General features: G+C 41.9%; 1 protein-coding gene across 1 annotated transcript; it reads left to right on the forward strand.

The window, feature by feature from the left end:
- The first annotated feature begins 838 nt into the window (after window positions 1-838).
- Window positions 839-3,625, forward strand: LOC124688315 (serine/threonine-protein kinase RIPK-like). Its single transcript, XM_047222007.1, has 3 exons — window positions 839-1,475; window positions 1,563-1,699; window positions 2,821-3,625. Exons 1-3 carry the CDS (start codon window positions 923-925, stop codon window positions 3,472-3,474), a joined length of 1,344 nt encoding a protein of 447 aa, XP_047077963.1. The 5' UTR covers window positions 839-922; the 3' UTR covers window positions 3,475-3,625.
- The last annotated feature ends 12,050 nt before the right edge of the window (window positions 3,626-15,675 follow it).

Consider the following 15,675-nt stretch of genomic DNA (forward strand, 5'->3'; position numbering starts at 1 on the left):
CAATTTATTTTATATTTATCAAATTAATTAATGGTTTAGGGATATACGTAGGCCTTATAATTCCTAATGAAAGAAGCGTGTGTAGTGGAAGGATTCACAGCACTGCCAAAGCAACAAATTGACACCACACTGTAGCTGTCATGACAAACTCAGATATCACACATACATGCATCGATCCGTCTCTATCTCCATTTTGTCTTTTATTTTCTTCTTTTGGGCGTGTTTTTTTGTTATTGACGAGCATTTTCTTTGGTTTCTAGACTCGGCGACCTACAGAAGTAGTATATTAATAATATAGCGGGACGATTTCCAAGAATAGTACAGGAAAGAACTATTCTTTTGTGCAGTCGAAGAATTCACAGCATTGCCTAAACAATGAATTGACAACACACGGCGGTAACTGTCGTGACGGACTCAGATATCACATATACATGCACCGATCGCTGTAATACGTACATACTACATGAGATGCCGTCCTGCCACTGCCATCCATCCATCCAGCTGCTTCTTCTTCTTCCATGGAGCGAATAGTCGCTCACCTTCACTAGTTTAGTTTGAGCGAGTCACGTTCACCAATCCAGCCAACGAAAAAAGCTTCGCCACCATCAGGCATCAACGTCACCACTCTGCAGGCAAACCACCCAGATTAAATTAACGCGCGCAACGGCCGCGTCGCTCAGGCCTGCAGGTCAAATCATCACGCTCCCATGACGACGTCCGTACCCCATCCGACCAACCACACGGCGCGCGACGATCGGTCCACACCACACCAGCTGCCCCGTTATATATACCCCTCCAGATCTTGTCAACTCCATCATCGATCAATTCCACCATTCCTGATCCCATCAAGCTCCCTTCAGAAACACAAGAACGCGAGAACCATCCACCTTCCAACAAAGAAAACCAGCTGCAACACACCACCATGAGGGCGATGCTGTTCGGCTGCTTCGCCCCGCGCGGCGCCGTCGTCGACCCGGCGGCGGTGGGGAACGACGACGGGACCACCCCCGCCGCCGCCAAGAAGTCGCCGTGCACCAAAACCAAGCCCAAGAAGCGGTCCATGCGGCGGGTGCAGAGCTCGACGGCGCGCCTGCGCACGCTCCCGCCCGACGACCTCTCCCGCACGCTGGCCTCCTCCGGGATGCACGCCTTCACCTACGCCGAGCTCCGGGTCGCCACCCGCAACTTCGCCGCGGCCAACAAGGTCGGCGAGGGCGGCTTCGGCCCCGTCTACAAGGGCTTCCTCGACGACAGGATCGTGCCGGGCATCGAGCCCCAGCACGTCGCCGTGAAGGCCCTGGACGCCGACGGGCCCCAGGGACACCGCGAGTGGCTGGCGGAGGTGGTCTACCTCGGCATGCAGCTCACCCACCCGCACCTCGTCAAGCTCGTCGGGTACTGCATCGAGGACCACCACCGGATGCTCGTCTACGAGTTCATGGCACGACGAAGCCTCGAGGACCACCTCTTCCAGAGTAAGAACAGAGTTCTTGTTCCTTGATTTAATCACGGTTAGGTTTTTCATAGATGGATGCTAATTTCAGATGATTTCTGTTGTGCAGATGTGCTGTCGACCTTGCCGTGGGCGACGAGGCTCAAGATCGCGGTGGGGGCGGCCAAGGGGCTGTCCTTCCTGCACGAGGCCGAGACGCCGGTCATCTACAGGGACTTCAAGGCCTCCAACATCCTGCTCGAATCGGTCAGTACCTACTACCTACCTACCAGCTCCATTATTCCCTTCATAGTATATACTTGTATACGCACGCACGACTATAGATATGGTGAACCGTTTCCATGTATATCCTACGAACAGGCAAGCACGTTTCGGACAGAGATTTGGTGCACATGGGCACCAGTGATCTCGTTTTTTTAAAAAAATTAAAAATCATATTTTTGAGTTTCAAAAAATTGTGCAAAAAAATCCACACATAGTCAAAGATGTACCCCACAAACGTGCAAAAAATCAATTTCAAATACTTAATATTTTGAGCTACACAAAAATGACAAAATTGTAGATCTGAGTAGTCATTTTCAAATCTCAAAAAATATCAGATTTTGTCATTTTTCTCTAGCTCAAAATAAAAAGAATTTCGGATTGGGATTTTGCATGATTGTGGGATGTATCAATGACATTCTTCAGAATTATTTTCATGATTTTTATAACTTGTAAAAATATTTTTAATTTTTTTTTAACATAGCGAGAGCACTGGAGCTCGGGAGCTAAAAGCACTTTTTCGGTTTCAGACTAGCTATATATAGTTGGCAAATCTCTGTCGGTTTCTGTTATTATACACTACACTACGTGACTAAATCTTCCGTAATGCCGGCCAACAAACCATTGCGATTTTAAAACTAGCTACTTACCAAAAGCAGCTAGCATAGAATCGGTAGCCCTCCTCCAGGTATGAAATTGTTGTTTATCGCTCACACCGAGTCAGACAGGATATGTCCCTGTCGCGATTAGCAGGTATGTTGAGAATACAAAATTGGTTGTTGGCTTAATTCTCCTAGACCAGGTTATATTAGCACCAGCTAGAAACTACAAGTGTACCGTATGACATAGTCGCTCATGTCTAAATCAGTTGCCTAGTCAACTAACCACCTTGCTTGACACACTAGTTAACAGCGCGAAAATGTCAAAAACAAAACAGTTCGGTACACTTCCACTATCAGCAAAGCAAATAAGAATTGTGCATGAACATCATGTTAAACACGCGCACACGCCGGCATCAGATTCTTTTCAAACACGAAATCAGCGTGCGTAATCAGTATATACACGTTGATGTGATCTCGACTAACTGTGATGCTTGCGTATTGCAGGACTACACGGCGAAGCTGTCGGACTTCGGGCTGGCGAAGGAGGGGCCGGTGGGCGAGGAGACGCACGTCTCCACCGCCGTCATGGGCACCCATGGATACGCGGCGCCGGAGTACATCCTCACGGGCCACCTCACGGCCAAGAGCGACGTCTACAGCTACGGCGTCGTCCTCCTCGAGCTGCTCACGGGCCGCCGCAGCGTCGACAAGCGCCGCAAGGGGAGGGAGCAGAACCTGGTGGACTGGGCGCGCCCCTACCTGCGGCGGCCGGACAGGCTGCACCGCGTGATGGACCCGAGCCTGGAGGGCAGCTACTCGGAGGAGGCGGCGGCCAAGGCCGCCATGGTGGCGTACAACTGCCTGCGCAGCGTGCCCAGGACGCGCCCCACCATGTGCGAGGTCGTCGACGCCCTCGAGCCGCTGCTCAGCATGCGCGACGGCCTGGGCGTCGGCACCTTCGTCTACACCGCGCCGCCGGTCGACGTCGTCCCTGATACGTCCGAGGCTGACAAGGAAAACGGCCGTGGCGGCGGCGAGGCGACGGCCATGAAGAAAATGGCCGTGCAGAGGGTCGGCAGGCACCGGCCGTACGCGAGCTCGGTGGCCGGAAGCGAGGGCGCCGGCTCGCCCAGGCAGAGCAGGGACAGAGGGGCGTAGGAGCAGTGCACGCTTTTATTTCAGTAAGCGCGCGCGTTCTTACTTTTTGTGTCCAAATCGTTCAAACTGTACATATAGTGCCAAGCAGCAAGTGTAAACGTGTACTATGTTCGTTGATTCTTTTCTTGGTGATGTTAATTCTTCGTCACAAGAGCAAAAGGTACGTGTTACTAGTTTTTTAGGGGCAAAGAACTCTTGTTTTGTATCTTGCTATGGTGAATTGGTGATAGTATTCTCGATTCCCATGATTTGTTATCTGCGATGTGTCTTTTTAACGGAACATCAGCAGCAACAAGACCTTATTGTCACGCAGAGCCATGAAGAAACCGACTCAAAAACACTGTTAAAAAAAACAAGTTCTTGGTAAATTATGAACTGTTTGGTAGCCTAGACTGGCTGGCAAGTTCATTGTGCCTTCGGAACGAGCCACGGATTCTGCCATCCGTTTGGTTACTCGCGAAGGGGTTTTCTTTTGCCGCTGGAGATTTCGTTAGAGGTTGTTTAGTAGCTCAATTTAAAGGCTATGGAGCAACCCAATACCACGAGCCACATGTTTAGTTGCCACCAGAAATATGAGTCTGGTTACCTCTTCTTTGTTGTGGTGAGGTTACCAGGCATAGTTGAATAGTACAGAAGGAAATAACATTGCAACAGTCAAGATTCAGACACAAGTACTACGATGATAGGTCATGGACACACGGGACCAAGTTTCGGACACAACTACACTGATGATAGTTCAACGACACACAAGTTTCGGACACAACTTAAACGACCTTAGTTCATCGACACGAGCAAGACATAAAAAGACAACTTCAAACTTCTTCTTCCATGACGACCAACCTGGTGGTATCTCCGTGGTCCGTGCACTTGGTCATGACCTTAGTGGATGTGAAGTCGAAGATGATGACTATGTAGATTCTCGGGGCCTCCTTGTGGAATGTCAGGACCTGGCCAACATGCAGTTTATGGGCAACGGCAAAGCTTCCTGGCAAGGGGCTCCTCGGCAATGCCCACCATGATGGGCATAGGGTTGACGGAATCCTGCATGTTAGCACGAGACATCGGATACCAGACGAACAAAAGGCGAGATTTACCCAGGTTTGGAGCCCTCGATGAGGTAAAACCCTTACTGTTGGTTGTCTGATCTTGATTTATCGATGAATAAGGGTTACAATGGGGCAGCCGATGGACTGCGTTGTGGTGAACTCGCCGGAAGGCAAGGTTTCTAGGGTTTGGTGTATGCGGGATTGTGTTGGTTGAATCGGTGTCCTCCGGCATGCCCTCTCCTGGCCTTTATATAAGAGGCCAGGTCCCGAGAGTCCTGCTCGGATTCAACTAGGTTACAATGAGATCTGATCTATCCTTTATGTATTCGACGTTTCCTTGCCTTGTCCATCAAGAATCCATCTCCTTCTACCTTTCCTCCATCGCAACTGATGTATTGATCCATCTTGGGTTGCGGTGATCTTCATGGATCCCTTGTTGGGCCAAAGGAGGTAGGCCAATGTTGGGTACCCGAAGGGTAATGCCCACATCACTTCCCACCCGTGATCGATGATCGCCCTATTTTCATGGAACTTGGTGGTCATCCTCCAGCTGCACCCAGTGTTGTGACAACGGTGATCTTCCCGGGGATGGGTCCGATACATTCCACGAACTTCGTAGGAATTGGGAGAAGCCCATGGTCCGGTTTAAGATGATGTGGAGGAAGCTCTCTTGACCCACATCCTCGTGGAAGTGGACGACGTTAGCCTTCCTTCCTCAAGGCCTCTTGCTAGGACCCTCACCGGCAACCTCCACCGGTGTGCCAAGGTCGATATGAGCATGCAGAAGAAACATAAATGTATCATACACCTATAGTGCAATCAACAATGTCAACAATTAGCATCAACATGCATCATAGGCTCACATCAAGAATGAACACAAGAAAGCCTCATATATAGGGTCACACAGAATGCAAAGAGACTGTCCACATACCAAGTCTAGTCTATATGCAATGTGCTTGCACATAGGACTAGATTTACTAAGAGTACCTTTCCTTGCATTGTGCCACATTGCAATCATTGGCCAATGAACACATAACAAAGAACGCATTATAGAAGAAAACATGTAAGGTCTCATAACACAAATCCCAGTGAACCCCACAATTAATGCTATTCAACCAAGCACAATGCAAAAGGAGGAGTGCTTGTGCATTGTGCAAGGTTGGATAGCACCACCGTGGTGTTATTAGCTTTCCACGTTTAATCACCCTCCATGTAGGGCAAATCACAATCAAGCAATTAATGTGCCTCATATTAACCATATGGCGGCATGAATGATTCTTTCTGTCCAAGTGATGTGCATAGTCATGTGTAACTATACAATGCTCAAGGTCAGAAAATATCATTATGCCACCAAATATGTGACCATATGTAATATCCCAGGTAATGGGGTTACAAAAATAGAGGAAACAGATGTGTGCATTGCATTCATGCATAGAAAATCTGGGGAATTTTCGCGCTTTAAAGTAAAACAGATCACGATAGAATCGAAGTTTCACTTGACCTTGGTGGAATTGAAGTAGCTCATCAAGTCAAGCACTATAAACCTCAATGTGACTTTGCTAAAACTTTGTTTTGGGTAGAGATAATTTGATCTAAGGGATTAGATCAAATGGAATTAAAATCAACACAAGAACTTATTAATCAAGGATCAACTACTTTATCTTATTAAAGATCACAACATGATATTCCTTGCCATAACATATGAACATCCATTCAATTGGAAATCAAGCAACAATAATTGGAGAAACTATTCTTCACTTATCTTCTCCATGTCTCAAACTAATCTATGATCCTTCCATGAACCTCATGGTATTCATTCTACTTTAATCTTGGAAGCAAGACAAGGAGTTCCAACTAAGAAATATATATTCTTCTCTATTCCATATTATCATATTTCAAACCTAGAGAGGTGAGAGTTCTATTATAATTATTAGAAAAGCAATAACAAACCTTGAGCTAAACCTTGGATATACATCCAAGTATTCAAATCATCATCTCTAAGAGAAACCCTAGGATATTATTCAAGACATTTCCTAGAGAGAGAACCCATTTATGTTAAACATGGATATTGGTGACCACATCATTATCTCTGGAGAATAACCTTAGGTTAGCATTGAAGTCCTTCCCAAATGAGAGAGAACATTCATATCAATCCAAGATTTACCTATTTAAGAATAAATGACAACCTTTGAACTAAAGTATTAGGTTGTAAACCATTTTCCCTTGGAATGGTGAGATAACCTAATACCACATGGAATAATACCATATCTATGAATTGATAAAGTAAGGAGGAGATTAATTCAACCAAGATAACCAAGTGGAGTTTTAGACTTGATACCTATTGAGATATTGTGAATACACCATAAACCCAAGAATAAACCATTCCTTTATAAGAGAGCCCAAGCTATGGTGTTACACTTAAGTAGTTGAGGCAAGCACTTGAATGTGAGGGAGAGAACTATCCATATACCAGATGATTATATCATCATTGATCAAGTAGAACCCTAACATAATATCTCGGGCATTCTCCTGGGATATATACTTTAGAGGCAACCATAGTAGGCCCATCCTAGAAAGTGAAATAGAAGTACTATACCCTAGTTGATCAAGACAATGCTTGATCATGGAAGTGAGAAACCTATTTAATGAGAGATAACTTAGGAAGCCAAACCTTGATCATTATGAATTGGGTAATGATCATAAGCCCTAAGAATTTGAGGTAAAGATATTAAGAACAAGATTGATCATGCCTAATCCATGATCATGTTCTTGAGGTATTGAGGATAAACCCTAAGAGGATAAGTAGGTATCATTCACCCATGAAACCATAGGGAGGTAACTGGTAATCAACCATAGTCTTATATCCCAACCTTAACTTGTGAACCACTTGGTGATCATAAGTATAATCCTACCACATCTATATTTCATAAATTAAAGAACCTAAGAACAACCTTAGAGTTAAACACTATACTTCATATGGTGAGAAACCACACATCCATATGACCAAAGTTGACCATAAAAAGAACTATAATCAATGTAGTTACTTTAATGATAAGTTGGGGATAATAATAGAAGTTAATTGGTAGAAGATAAAACCAATTCTCAAATCCTTAGTAATTAGAGAAGCACATAAGATATGAAGCAAGTAACCATATTACCATGGTTAGGGGTGATTAAACTCTAGCCAATGCAATATGGTGTCACCTCATCTCTACAACCTATAATTAAATCTCAACCTTAGTTTATGTATCCCTATGGTGATCAAAATATAAAGCTAGGCCCTAATTGAAATTCAAACCAATTGCCATTAGGTAAACATCATTAGCATCCTAGTATGGCATATTAATTAAATCTTATGCTTCACTTCTTGAACATAAGAAACAAACCTTGTGCTACATTTTATAATTGGAATCATATGTGTGGTAATAAACCACTCAACTTTAAAACCAAGATCAAACCATAATTAGAGTTGTATTACTCAAAGTATTTCAAGGTAATATTAACATACCATAATAGTGCTATCTGGAAATAGGGTTATAATCCAAACTACAAGATCTTAATAATAAAGGTTCACATAAAATCATATGCATGGAACTAAATTCTCAATTAAAAGATCAAACCATAATGATAAACTCTAAAACACTTAAGAGTAGAAATTCTCAATTCTAATAATTCCAAACAGATTTGATTACACAAGAATAAGGAAATTAAAATGAGTGCATAAAATCATGATTAATAAACAATTGCAATGTAGCTCATATATATTAAATGTTTATCCCAAAAACAATGCAGGAAAGCATTCATCCTTTTAATAGTCCTACTGAAATTCAAATTATCAAATACCTGCATGGTATCACATGATTTAAATGTGAATTAAAACAAGAATTACAAAACAGAATTGAAAAACAGAAAATAAGAAAGAAAAAGAAAACAGGAAAAAAAATAAAGGAGAAGAAGCTTACCTGGACCTTGCCAGCCGAAGAAGCCTAGCAGGAGTCCACCAACGCGGCCCAGCAACGCAGTCCAGCAGCAGCCCAAGCCAGCCCGCATAACCCTTCGTCCAAAATATCGAGGAGAGGCTCGTCCTCATCCTCTTTTCCCCGCATGGTCGACAGCATGAAGCCGTGCTCGGTTTGTGGCGTCGCTGGCGGCTTCTCCTCGTCCGAATGCGTGACGAGGCGTGCTACCTCGCCGTATAAAAGACCCTGGACGAACCCCAGCTCGAGTTTCTTCCTCCTCTGTCCCAAATTTTTGCTCGAACCGAAACCCTAGCCGTACGGAGTCCGGCCGTCGCCGTCGGCAGAGACCACCCCGAGCCTCGCAGAGGACACCATCGTCATCGCCATCCTCTCCTTGCTCCTCCTGCAGAAGGAATCGTGCCGAAGCAGCACGGAGCGTCGTCGCCGAGCTCAACTCTCCGACGGCCGGCACCATGAATTCCGGCGAGCCAGACCTCCATCGACCACGCCGTCAAGCACTACGTGCTCCTGGTGAGCTATTGAACCTCTTGGTGTACTTGGTTCGCTCGATTACGTCACGTAACATGCCCAACATGGTTGATCCGTGAGCTCTGCCGCTCGGCCTCGCCGGCGAGCGAGCTCCGGCGACCAATTAGGGGCGGCGCTGGTACCAGTAGATTCACCATGGCGTTCTGAGTCGGATGGAGCTAGTCTCCCGTCCGCGAAAACCCTGGAGCGGCGGCGCCGTCGCCGTCCGATCGCCGGCAGAAAAGCCCCGCCATGTTTTTCGATTTAGACTTAAGTCAATGACCACGTGGCAAGTGACGTGGCTAGGACCCCACTAGTCATTGACTGTGGGTGTACCCTGGCCGGGTGTGTTTAGTATTTTCTGTTTTAATTCAAATCCAAAAATCTCTGTAAATTCAAATAAATTTAGAAAATCTAATTTAAGTCAGAAAAATATAAATGAGATATTAAAATTCTTAGAAAAGAAAACTCTATCCAATAAAAATATAATATGAAATTTTTATTTTTAATAAAAATTCAATTATTTAATACTTGTTATTTAAGCTTTTAATTTTAATTCTAAATTCACTTAAATTCAATAATTAGTAAAAATTTCCAAAAGTAAATAAAAACCAGTAAATAAATAAAGAAAACATTAAGACTAATTTTCTTTATTTGTTATTTTGTTAAATCATTATTAGAGAGATTTAAACCCTATTTAATAATTATCTTAATTATTAATTGTTCAAAAATAATAAAATGTCAAATGCAATATTAATTTTATTTCAAAGCTATTAATAACTTCAACTTTAACATGAAGTTATTAACCATAGAATTATAGGGTGGATAGCAAACCCTAAAATTCCACGAGGGAATGATATTACAACTCTATCATTTCATGTGACTCCTAAAACCCTAATTCCATTAGGAACCCTAGCTCCACTATTTTATGTGTGCATCCTAGATTGTTTCTAAACCTAAAACCAAGTAACATGTGATCATGTTACTTCCTTAGTAACCATAGATTCATGTTTAGCAACTAAATGCTTGTTCACATCCACATAAAATATGGGAACCCTATCACTACTAATTAGCATCCCATGTGTTCATCTTAGTCAAACCTAGTCCCTATCACAAGGATCTCATCCTTAATTAACCTTAATTAGCATCATACCAATGTGATGAACCTCAGGAGCAACTATACCAAATCTTGAGCATTTCCTAACCATATTCCACTAAACCCTATTAGTGTTGGATACTTATCAACCATCCTATTTAGGAGTCAATTATTCCTTACTTAATAGAACCAACAGTAAAACCTAATCCACCTCAACCCTAATTGATATACTTCTTATTACTTAAGAAGTATGTTCTTCAAAAGTTATTCTTTTGAAGTAAATAAAGAATCATCATCAACCCTGCTTATAAGGACCTATAAACCCTAGCTAGCTATCATCAACAAGATGAACCAATCTTGATAGCAACCAGGTATAAATACTTGCTTAGGATGCCTAGGCTTAACTCAGCCTTACCAACCCTAGGTGTCGATAAATCCAACATTATTGTGATCCATCTACTACTTACTCCGAAAACCAATTAGAACCATAGAAAACCATAGAACTCCACAACCCAAATTATCATACTGGTTCTTTATCAAAGAACATGTTCTTCAAAAGTTATTCTTTTGAAGTATATGATAATTAATCATTAACCATGCCATATAGTGCTAAAACCAACCACTATTCATTACATGTTAGGATTATACCAAATGTTATTGTTGTGTGCTATTAGTGTTATTGTTATGATATATTGCAGCACCTGTTTATAATACCATGTAACCACACCTGAATAAGAACCTTGTATGAGAATCATTCTAAAAGTGCAACACACCCTAAACCAATCATTACAACTCACTGATCCTAAATCATCGGGGTTAGGTCACGCTTAGAGCGATTGCATCTCATACTTATGCATTATTGCATCCTTGCCAATCTTTTAAACATCGTCCTTACCGGACGATGATGCTATTTCAGAATTTGGAGTTATTGCGTATCGAAGACCTTGCCTGCATAATCTTGCAGTAAAGAAAGGCAAGTTCATCACTTGCTCATGTCATTTGAGTATCTTTATCAAATTACTTGCAAAGTACTATGATTATCACTATTGCATAAAAACCAAAACCACTATTTTCATAACTATGAATATGACTATGTGGTGGACAATGGAACCATGGATTGTGTTGATATGGTGGAGGTTCCATTGCAAGGGTTTATATCCATCTAGGATTAAACAACAAATGTCGTCCAGTGATTCTTGTGTCGTAATACCCGTGTTAACCATAAGATCCGGAGTGGGACGGAGTAGTCAAAAGTGTTTCCACCTCTCGTTCATCAACGGATGCGCTTTACCGTAGACACTTGTATCTGTCGGGGGCGAGCGGTAGGCTAGGGAAGCCTTAAGTCCCCACGGCATTTTCCGTAGACACTTGTCGCCCGAAGAACAAGCGGTAGGCTGGGGAAGCCTTAAGTCCCCACGGTATTGCGGTCTAGGATGGGTTGCAGCTACCGGCGAAGGAGTTTGGTTCGATCCCAGACTGTCGTCGTGGTCGGGGTCCACCCTGAAATCTATGGGAATAATGGGACCGGCGAGGACCCAGGGTCGGGGCATGCAACAAAGGGTGGGTGCTTGAGGTAGCGGAGGAACATGATTGGCTAGACCTTATACCGGGGCTCACACCACAGGAAGTGTGGACAAGCCTGCAGCTTGGTTGGCACCAAGGTTAAGATCTCTTATGGGTAAAGCAACACACCTCTGCAGAGTGTAAAGAACCGTGACTCGTCACTCCACTGTTCCGGGATATGGAACTACGAACGCGGCCGGAAAGGAGCTCCATGAAGTTCTAGTAAACCGGAGAAGGCTGACGGACATAGTTCTTCTGAATAAAAGCAACCTTTTGAAGAAATGGTTATCAAAACTTGCATTGGTATTAGACTTTCTGGTCTAATGTCGTAGCTAGTGCATCAAACACCTCTTTCCTATAATGAACTTGTTGAGTACACTCGTACTCATCCCACTCTTAAATCCCCTGCTTAGATATGGAGGCATCGAAGGAGTATCTACAGTGAAACTCGAAGGCCGAGGAGTCAACAGCTACTTCAAGAGACAGGACCCTGTCAGAGGAGTCAGATACCACATCCAACAAGGAGAAAACCTAGTTTAGCCATAGAAGGGAACTAGCTTCCTAAACCTAGCTCCTATTTAGCTAGAATCTATTCATAGCCCCTATAGCTAGTCAAATACTCTACAAATAGAGTTCGTGATAGGATTAGACTACGAGTCGTTCTTCTGGAGTTTATTGCAGATTTACCTCATTGTAAAGTAGGAGGCTATGCTGAACTTATGTAACAGAGTCTGTATGTAATTCTATAGACATGCCTTGGACCCGCATATGTTTCTGTTGTACCACTCTGAGCGATATAATACTAGTGGAACGGTGTTTCATTGGTGTTATATCGGACTTGCATACTACACCATCTTTGTGGTATGCCGGGTCACCACAGTTGGTATCAGAGCAAATGCTTTGACCTTAGGATTAAAACCCTTTAAAGGAGACCTATAGGATTGGTAGTGTCTATAGGAAGTTGTTTTAGTCGAACCAAATCTTCTTATGACTTGAGATGGATATTCACTTGAGAATAATCCTGACACACTTGAGTCAACATTTCCTACCTATCCTTCCTAAGTGAAGTTAGTTAGCTAATCCAAAACATGTAGCACATCAATAAGTCCTTAAAACAATAGATGAGTAGATCACGAGTTGGTATACAATACATGGTAGTCCAAAGAGAGGATACAACCATAAGGAAGATATCCTATTGGAAGATGTGTACCAACACATGTTATAGTTAAATAAGAATTACTCAGACCTGTAATAGGAGTAATATCAAGTGATGAAGATAATTAAGATATCATAGTAGAAAATGTAGACCAAGTTAAGTATTGAGTAAGTAAATTATCCAAACTTGTGAAACAATTGATAGTAAGTGATAATTATGAGTCATATGAGGTAGAATAGACCATGATGAGTCAATCATGGGAAATAAGGAAGAGTGATAGGAAAAATATATGTCTACTACAAGTTAGAGTTGCTAATCATATATGATTCACCTGAGAATCATTATGTGATGGAATAGAACATCATAAACATTTAGGATGAGAACAATAAGAAGTCAGGTCTTCAACAACAAAGCAAGATTTGTGTTCCAAAACCATGGGAACTGTGTCAAGTACATCAGAACCCTAGTTACATGGTAAGAACACATGGAAGTATAGTAACTACATTCCAATAGTATGTGTTTAGAGTAACCATACTAGAACTAGTGGTATCATACAAAATAGTCCTTAACAGCACTTATATATGATATAATACTTTGTTAGTACTTCCAAACAAATTTAGGTTAACCTTAACCATCCCAGACCAATTTATTTCAAGTTTATCTCATTGCAAATGTGCAATTAAGGTAAAGGGTGGGACAAATAGTAGAATCCCATCTACTCGTGCTAAGTATCATGATATAAACCTATCTTATGTGGTGCTATATACTACACATCTCAGCCCGATGTTTAGAGATGTCTTACTCAGCTATAATATTCATGCTTATGATGGTGTGTATTATATGCACAAAGCTGAATCTTCTTGGATTTTATCGGATTTTCATTGTTTGACTAGATCCATACATGAAGTTTGACTTTGATATGCAAATGCATGTTGCAATATCAAGTTATTACTTGGTGCTATAGATCTAGAGGGTAATGGTAAAGGTGTGAGGAAGCGACGAATTCTGGAAGATTCCGAAGACAAGATGAAGGTTCATCAGAAGAAGGAAGTAAAATTGTGGGAAGCAACCACAAAACTCGGAAGGAAGTACCAACCAAAACTCATGCTTAGCCTCAACAGAGGAGTACTTTAGTAAGGATGAAGCATGAAGGTGAGAAATCTGGTGATTATGGTGAAGCTCAAGCAGATCCATGGTCATTATAGAAGAGGGAATGCATGGGAAATCACTTAGGATACTATATTCATAGTATCAACTAGTGGTTTTCTTGCAAAATAAACCCTGAAGAAAGGAAGATGACCTATGAAACCGTTGAAAATATACGAAGACCATAGTTGATATCAGAAGACCACAATTGGTATAGGATCAATACTGCGAGATAAAGTAGAGAATGTCTCGTCCAGTTGATCAAAAACCTATAATAGAGTAACCTTTTAGATAACAAATAGCCACCATTGGTATCAAGTAGTCCATAATTGGATTATTTGTACCAAGAAGTTGTTAACAAATAAAATTTTGTAGCCAAATAGCAATGACCTATAATCATTTAGTCGAAGGATTCATGTGAGATGTCCACAAATTGAGTGGATACACCACAAAATTCTTCGCAAGACCTTAGAAGAAGTACAAACCATAAGCTAGACATAGAACAATATTCTAACCATAAAACCAATGGTTGGAAGAAAAGGAGTTGAAGACCATAAGAAAACTCTAAGGGGTAGAGTAAAGATTGAGTTGGATGTACAAAGACTCAATACTTTAAGCTAGATAGAAGCAGAAGGTCTGAACTGAGAGGAAGTTCGATCTTATTTTCATAAGATTGTTGAACACTACTTTCAGAAGGATGTCAGACCAGAAGCCGAGGTTTATACCTCGAGGAAGCAAGAAGTGGACTATAACTTGAGAAAGTGAGTAGTATTTACTCAGAAGTACGAAAGCTCAAGTAAGTCAAGCATAAAGAAGTTGGATGAAGAAAATACCATAGACCAAATACAACTCAAGGAGGCCAAAGACTGAAGTAGATTGACCATACCAAAACTAAAGTCTAGTTGAAAGATTCCTTTCATGGAACCTAAATAACCCAAAATAGTTATAAGGTATCAACTATAAACCATGATTGGATGGACTAAATGAGTCTAATCCATCCTTAGGAAAATAAACCATCACGACCATTCCATGTTAAGTACCATACTTAGTACCATTATTGCAGTTGTGGTAGTAAGGGTAAACAAAGACCTATTCACCAATTAGGAGTATGTTATCAAACTAGTCTTCAGTCAAGACTAGCAGCATCAGAAGAAGTCTCAATCATTGAATCTTCAATGAGAAAGGAAACAAGCTTATAGAGTTGGAAGAAATCAATGAATCAAAGTAAGAACCATGGTTCAGAGACAAACCCTAATGGATTCCAGGAAGAATCTGGACAAGGGATATATTCAATTATATCTAGTGAGATCAATATGGAGTTCGAGAAAAGTTGTAGTCTATACAAGTCAGATCCACACTCCGGAAACGTGAGAGAGTTCAAACTTCGAGGACGAAGTTTAGTTTAAGGGGTAGAGACTGTAATATCCCAGGTAATGGGGTTACAAAAATAGAGGAAACAGATGTGTGCATTGCATTCATGCATAGAAAATCTGGGAAATTTCGCGCTTTAAAGTAAAACAGTCACATGAATGGCGAAGGTTCACTTGACCTTGGTGGAATTGAAGTAGCTCATCAAGTCAAGCGCTATAAACCTCAATGTGACTTTGCTAAAACTTTGTTTTGGGTAGAGATAATTTGATCTAAGGGATTAGATCAAATGGAATTAAAATCAACACAAGAACTTATTAATCAAGGATCAACTACTTT

This window comes from Lolium rigidum, chromosome 2, assembly GCF_022539505.1.
Source record: "Lolium rigidum isolate FL_2022 chromosome 2, APGP_CSIRO_Lrig_0.1, whole genome shotgun sequence".
NCBI classification, from domain to species: Eukaryota; Viridiplantae; Streptophyta; class Magnoliopsida; order Poales; family Poaceae; genus Lolium; species Lolium rigidum.

Bases quoted from the DNA above. Each gene is read 5' to 3' on its own strand.
- LOC124688315 (XM_047222007.1), top strand. From the start codon at position 923: ATGAGGGCGATGCTGTTCGGCTGCTTCGCCCCGCGCGGCGCCGTCGTC. The intron at 1,476-1,562 runs GTAAGAACAGAG...TCTGTTGTGCAG, and splicing joins CGAGGACCACCTCTTCCAGA to ATGTGCTGTCGACCTTGCCG. The intron at 1,700-2,820 runs GTCAGTACCTAC...TGCGTATTGCAG, and splicing joins CCAACATCCTGCTCGAATCG to GACTACACGGCGAAGCTGTC.